Source organism: Bactrocera latifrons, unplaced genomic scaffold (assembly GCF_001853355.1).
Source record: "Bactrocera latifrons isolate USDA-ARS-PBARC rearing strain unplaced genomic scaffold, ASM185335v1 scaffold_254, whole genome shotgun sequence".
Lineage (NCBI taxonomy): Eukaryota > Metazoa > Arthropoda > Insecta > Diptera > Tephritidae > Bactrocera > Bactrocera latifrons.
In genome coordinates this window covers 230,338-238,178 of record NW_017536119.1, presented here as the reverse complement: position 1 = coordinate 238,178, position 7,841 = coordinate 230,338, and the positions used below count along the sequence as shown (strand labels likewise).

The 7,841-nt window shown below is 36.4% G+C and overlaps 1 protein-coding gene across 2 annotated transcripts in view; it reads left to right on the top strand.

The window, feature by feature from the left end:
- LOC108969501 (atrial natriuretic peptide receptor 1) overlaps window positions 1-7,841 on the top strand; it is a 115,156-nt gene that overhangs the window by 93,142 nt on the left and 14,173 nt on the right. For both annotated transcript variants that reach the window (XM_018934252.1, XM_018934253.1), the window contains one exon: window positions 6,030-6,144. In XM_018934252.1, the coding sequence (XP_018789797.1) occupies window positions 6,030-6,144 (115 nt within the window). The remainder of the gene's footprint in view (window positions 1-6,029; window positions 6,145-7,841) is intronic.

Below are 7,841 nucleotides of genomic sequence, written 5' to 3'. Positions count from 1 at the left end.
TTTTGTTCTTGTCGTAAAATTTAAAAACACTATCCCTATCGCTGCTTAATTAGAAGCTAAGACATTTACGAAATAAACGTCGTTTTTGTTGAAAAAGTTTGAGAATTTTTGACGATAAAAAGTAAATTTTGAAAATTTCTCTTTCAAAAATGTTACTGACGACGGAGTTTYGGTCACAGAAATCTTTAAAAGTTCTGATAAATGCAAACTGAGTACCTAGACTGGAAGGGTTTCAATAGCACAATTGTACCGCCATATTCCACCTCGTCTAAGAACTAATATTATATTTTTGACACCAACCTCTACATCAAGGCCAATGACTTAATAATCTTGCAGTTACGTTTTTTATGTCAGAAAGTTTGCTTTGGCCTTTACGACTTTTCATCAAATTCTCTGGAGTTTTGTGTTAGGAACCGTCTAGAAAARAAACTAAGTTACTGCGATTTATTATCAAAAAAAAAACATTAGTTTTTGAATAAAGTACTAAAATTCCGACCACAAGGCTATTTTTTCCAAATAAATAAAATCATCCGTTTGAAGAAAAATTATAATTTATTGGAAAAATATACTACGAGTATAGCTCAAAAAGGAATTTGTTGCCAACAAAACTATCCTATCCCAAATTCATTAAACGCGTCTTTACTGGTAATTAGATGTGGTTCTATAAATGTTTCTTCTTTTTAGGCACTACAAGCGTCGGTCGGTCTGGATCGAGAACTCAAAAGTTTATCGCTCACGCTATCGATATTTCTCTCGAATGCTCCAAGTGCTTTCTCATCGTCCGTATAATAGGATGGTAATGATAAGAGACTTATCGATTCTGACGGCCAATTTCATCGTTTTTTTTTTTCATATAATGAATGAATTAGTTTATCACAACTTTTCAACATATGAAAGAGCAACGTTAGAAAAATATTTCGTGAATTTTTCCAAAACCAAAACTTGAAATCCATCTATTGCTAGCTGGTTTCCGGAGGCACCGCCCAAAATGCGTCCTCGCGGTGGTCAGCATAACAGACGAAGGAGCCGCGGCCAACATCTGAAAGATATAATCTTCAAATTTACTGCGAAATATTTATTCTGTCTCCTATACACATCTAGATGTGTATAAGAGACAGTTTCTCAGCAGGAAAAAGTATAACGGTGCCACACGATCTTGGTGGCCAATTGACCGACCCAAAATATGAAATTATCTGCTCACCGAAGTGTTCTCTCAATAAATACATTGATTAATGTGATGTGAGAGAGGTGGCGCCCACTTGTAGAAATCAAATGTCGCCGAGATCACATGCTACCAGATGATGATGATTCCACCGAACAAACCTCACCAAACAGTTGTTCGTTCTGGATGAAATGGCGGCTCCTAAACCTTTTCAGTTTGCTATTCGTCACAAATGCGGCAATTTAGCTTATTTACATACCCTTTGAGCCAGAAATGGTCTTCATCGTTGAACAAAATTTGGCTCGAAAACGTCGGATCTTCTTGGAACTTTTGAAGAACGAAACGATATTGCTTGGAAAGGTCGAGCGACTTCAGTTCTTGCACAAGCTGTATTTTTTACGCTTCCAATTAAAAACCTCTCTTGAATGCTGGGTCCCAAGATGGGTGATAGTGTTGCTATAGTATAGTTTTATGTTACCCATAAATTGAGCGAAACGAAACGAAAAACGTATCTCTTTTGGATCACCCAGTAGCATGCCCAGATGCCGTTAGAACAAGCCACATACGAGCAAATGACGCCTGCCAAATGAGCTGTCACGTAAGACAACCAGACGCCAGCGCCTACAATGGACGCACAGGGACATTTGCAATTTGCAAATGATTGCTCTTATTGTTTTTATACCAAATTGAATTATTAAAAATTGCAAATATAATATTTTTTTCATTAAATTATATACTTAGTTATTTTTATTGCACTCGCTGCCATTCGTTTGATTGTTATTGCATTTAGCATTACCACTTCCGCTCATATAAATTATTCGCAACGCTGTGTGTTTCGGTATGTCAGTGCATAAGCATCCCTACAAACAAACWTACACGATATGGTGGTCTTTATATGTATATGTCCATACATACACATATGTACGCGAATATTTGAGCAGATTTGAACAGAGACGCTTGTTTGCAATGCGCTGTTGATTCGGCCACTTGACGTTGAGTAGTGATGGGAGCACGCTTCGTATATATGTACATATCTATGTGTATACATGTTTGAAATAAATATTTAATTTTATTTGTTCAAAATTTGTAGAAAAATGTAGTTTTCCTCGTGTGAGGCCCGCAAACTAACAAAAATACTTACACACATATATATATGTACATATATGCGCGAACACAAATCTTATACTCACTTACATGTAATACATACATACACGCGACACAAATGTCTGAATGTGTTTACCCAACTGATAGTCGTGAGRGCATTAAAACGTGACGTTGTGCTTTTATTGGCCACAACTAGACTTTATGGCGCTACAGCGTGTCTCCACACGGTCGTTGCATTCACCGCACAAAGGCAAAGATGCTAATAAATTAACAATAAATGTGTGAAGTAGGCGCAATTAACACATGCGAAACGGAAATGCTTTAAATTGTGACGATTAAGTGGGGATGATCTCGAAATATTGAATGAAAATAAACGAAACGAAATYTCGAGTACGAAAATGGTAAAGATGGTAAACTGTTCTTTTAGCAGCTGATCATTTGTTAAGTGTGTGTTTACATACATATGTATGTATACTTATATGTACATACGACAAAATGAAGGGAGAGTAGTCTAAGTAACCAATTWTATTCAGAACTACACACCGCCATTCTGCAACAGCCTCCGAATAACAACACAAACAAGAGAGTAGTTTTAACTTATTATGAAAACTTTGTTTTAGTCGGTCAGTTTGTGTGACAACTGTAAGAATTTCGAAGATTTGCTACCTTAAAAAATATTGCACATCAAATATATGAGATCGGAAGTTCGCAAAGCAGCAACWGTTCAAGGAAAAAAGATTGTCGGCGAAATTTCAGATCGATGTATCAAAAACTAAGAGACTGGTTCGCATATATGTATATAAACGAACTGCCAGACGAGCATTGCTCAGCTCATCACGCTGGTCATTTATACATACATATATGTATACAGGGTTTGTACGGAAAGTAAGAGGAGGGCGTTCCTAGGTAAAGAATGAGCGGCTGGTCAGTTGTCTCCCAACACCTAGAGAGTCAGTGAGTTGTMCAAGTCGAAAATTTAGCATTCATTAGAACAAAGGTACGCGATTGAATTCTGTGTGTAACTCGGTAAATCTGCGACAAAGACGTTTGATATGATCAAACAGGCTTCCCCAGATGTTGGTTTAGCAAGAAGTGGTGTGCTTCGGTGCACCAAGCCTCTTTGGAGGGCCGGGAAGCGGTCGCTGATGAATGGGCAAATCCAAAGTGAAAACGAAACTCATTGTCTTTTTTGTCCTCCTGGACAAACCGTCAACGCCAAGTTTTGCGTGAAAGTCCTCAAGAGACTCAAACGAAGGGTCAATCGGGTCCGACAATAAATCGCAGCCGTTTGGAAGTTGCATCACGACAACGCCCCGGCTCACACCGCATTTCTTGCGAACGGCTAACATGCCTAACCAAGGCAGTTATCCCAATGTTTCCGCAGCCGCCCTACAGCYCAGWTGTRGYCCCCSCMMYWTTTTYSKTTYCYTWMCYKRAAARGSCSRWKRAARKSMARSMWWWTYRRRMSRMMRGGGGRAWYCMARSMRSMWKSAMCCCSSCMRRSSYKSMWYSAMSSMAAARGRRSCMAWTTTKRAARKTTTTWARGRAWTKKWAMCYWMSGKYCMAWWAWTTTTTTTTTTATCGACTCAATCTTATTAATATAATAATTTTTCAAATTGTGTAAAGCCTCCGATAGGCTCTGAGTGCTTGCCATGAAAAAGCTACTAACAAAACCCTTCAACGCTACAAAGTTGACTCAAAGTGTTAGGTGAAAGGAACTTTCGCAGTAAAATCATAGAGCGCATGGATGCTGGATACTCTTCTCCTTTGATGACGATGATCAAAAATTGGTTTAATGCATATCAAAAAATCGACGATAACTTATTGGCAGACCGCGTGAGTTATCCGCATGATATGTAGGCCATAAGAAAGCTGCCGGTTCCAGAACAAGGCTAATTGTACGACCAGTCAGCAGTGCTGTTAAAGCACAACCCGAAGGTGGTTTCAGCATCGTATTGCAACTGTCGACGATACATAGTTCCACTGATAGATACCTGAGACCAGGCCTTTCTGGTGTTTATGAGATTAGCTCTGCGTTGACTACCTAGATAAGTTAAAACGGTAACAATGTCTGCAATGTAARTTATTTGAAAAATCAAGCTGTCGAAGAAAAAAGTGCTCTGGACCATGTGAACTCATCACTCCACATTTTAAACTTTTTTGTGCTACCACATAATTCAAATATGGACTTTAAACTTTTTCTGACATTTGGATTTCAGGAATAAATAAATCCATATTACGTAATGGTATAGCCAGGAATTAGCTATATTGTAAATATAAGGTTTTGCCATTATGTTTTAAAAATCATTTCGAGCTGGTGACCGTTGCGGCTGGCTCGAATAAAACCCAGCCAAGGGACAAAATTTTCGAATGCGCCAAATATTTCTTCCAAKGTTTCAATAATCTCGAGCCTGTCTGCTTTAGACAAGCGACTTCAAATAACCATACAAAAAATACTCCAGCCATCTTAACAAAAATATCACAACCTTGATAGCCCGCCACAGGCCAACGACGCGAGATAATGCGTTCATCAAAAGTATCCTTCAATAATTTTATTGTTTCGTTGGCTGTTTGGTATATATCGCAGTCATAGGTCATTCACATCAACATCCTGGAATTCCGGCACAAAAAAGTAATTAATCATGGGCTCTACAACTTTCCACATTGACTGTAACATTGTGGTCGGTTTCAATTCCGATGAAAAATGTGCCAATGATTCACTGTGCCCATAGAATGGGCTCTCATCTACAACATATGAATTATAATCACTTCAAATACGACAAAAATGAGCTTCCTCGCTGAACMAACTTTTTTTGCGAAAAACGGCATTGGTTGCCGTATCGTGCGCCGTACCTGATCGTCGTTCGACTTCAAATCATGCACAAGTTGGATTTTATAAGCATATAAATCGAGATTCCTCCACAAAATCTTCCATAAAATGGATGAGCACAGATCCAATTGTTGCGTGCGATGACGGATATACTCATTCGGGTCTTGTTGGATACTTTGCTTCACAGCAACAATAACTTCCTCGGTGCGCACTGTATAGCGTCTTTAAGGATGCGCATTATCCACTAAAATAAACTTGGTGCGAAACTTATCTATGGTTTTTCGAATTACCGACTTTGCTGGGCGACTTTGTCGACCAAATATTGAACGAAACTAGTATCGCGCGAATCTAACCATTTTGTTTACGGAGTAAGTCGGTTCGCTATGAAATGGCAAGCTAAACTGATTATAAATCAAGTAACAGCTGTTAAAAGAACCAGCTCCGAAAAAGGTTTTGCCTTTTTGAAAACCACACGAATAAAAAAACATAATTTATTATAAGCTAAATGGTTATGAAGTAAAAAGTAGTAAATCAAAATTAATACCCAAATTATAATCATATAAAAATACTAAATACGTATAAATTAATTAGCTTACGAAAAATCAAATCGTCGTTAGTGCAAGTGAGCCCAAAGCCGAATAATAAAGCATTCAAATACGCTTATGATACTGAAAATGGACACGAGCTTCTCAGCTCGTTCTTTATAAATCAAACCTGTCTGGAACATTTAAATTAGGCAACTCACAACTGTTGCACGGTTTCACGAATTTCGTATCGCATTTGAATTCTTTGTTATCCAATCTTCTGATTAGTATTCAATTTGTGGGCGATTGTCGCTTTTTTATAAACACAATASTACACTACTACATTTAGAATGAAAGAAACGAGAAATCATACCAATTTTATCGATTTGCTTATCGTTGCTCATTTCAGTTGTCATTATGTGTGCGGAACCCGAGAATATACGCCGAATCATGCTAACAGCTGAGGAATTGAATATGGTCGACAGTGGCGAATATGTGTTCATTAATATTGAAATGTTTTCGCAGTAAGTAATTATACTAAATGAATTATGCATTAGAAAGTTAAATGTAAGAAAATATTAATGCGATCCAACTTAAAGTTAATTTTTTTTTTTTTTTTGTACCATAGTTGCTTAGAAAAAAATAAAAAAATATATATTTAAATTGAATATCMTGTCTTATTTAAGACAACTAAATCATTATTAGGCGCCTCAAGCGGAGACCAAAAATTTCCAGCTTCACGAGGTTTTTAATTTATCACCTAAATGACCTTAAAAAGTTCACGGCCTACCATAGTAAAAAACATTTTTTTGATGGTATTCGTTTTTTTGTTCAACTCTACAGTTCTCTTCAAGTGTGATACACTGATTATAGCGACCCTTCAACTTTTGATACCATTTTTGCAGTACGGTTTGTCCTTTGTCCGAGGACCTCATCATTCGACGAAAATTTATTTCCAGCAAGCATTGTTTTGAGATCTAAGAAGAGGAAATAGGCTCTGGACAAAAGGGTCTGACATTTATTTCGTCACTTACTGCTAAATTTAACTACCTCTTAAGTCATTCCAACAACTTATTCAGGAACATATCATAAACGCTTTAATGGTATCCGACTCTATAGCCTCTAGCTTCCTGAACACAAAACTTTATTTATTAGCAAGAAAATAAAACCGAGGAATTTCCAGTAAATTGTTTTGAAGCGGAAAGGAAAACTTACCCACTAAAGAACAAACCGCAACCCATAGGAACCATTGGTTGGAAGCCCCTCAATATGCTTTTCTGTGATGACAAATTTGTTAGTGTTTTTTTTTTTTTAATTTTTGTAAAGTTTTGTGTCGATGTACCCATAATCGCTTATTTATCGTAATATATCGATATTTTATACTAAATCTAAAATAACTGTTTCGTTGCTTTTTGGAATATTTGGAACGATTTAATAAGTATTGATATATTATATTTATAAGCGATAATTTTTGTAATTTTCCATTTTTTTCCTAATTTTTATGTCATTGCTTAGTTAATTTTCGAAAGTTTTTCAAATATCGCTAAAAAAAAATGTTGTGTCGATATACCCATATCGGATTACTAATTGTAAAATATCGGTATTCCATCTTAAATTTCCAATTACTGTTTCGTTGCTTTTTGGAATGTTTTATAAAATTCTATAAATATTAACATATTTATAATCGATATTTTTATAATTTATCAATAATTGGTTTCTATCGTTTTTTAACGGACGTTTTATTTTTCCATTACTAGAAATTATATGCCGCTCTAATGCTCTAAAAACACCTAAAGTATCAAGCAATACATTTTTCCTTTACAGAATATTAACAAGTAGGAAGGTCTCACTTTGGGTGTAACCGAACATTTTATACTCTCGTAACTTGCAAAGATCAAAGCCGTTGAAAATTCTTTTCGAATATCCATAATATGTGACCTGGTCACATACGGGAAGGTGGAGGGGGCTTAGGTGTCAAAAAATCAATTATCACTTTTGAGTTTTTTCACGTGATAGAAAAACTAGTTTTCGCACGTTAGCTCCCTTTTTGTAGACCAGGTCACATATATTATTATCTGACAAGTTGAGCGATATTTTTAGTAAAAGTTCGCATTAGGAACTKGCGTCCACATATTCGATAACTAATGGTTTGAATGGTTCTGGTATAAATAGAACAATTTTGGGTTATAAGGTGGCACACCACAAAGGCACTGTTCGTGCA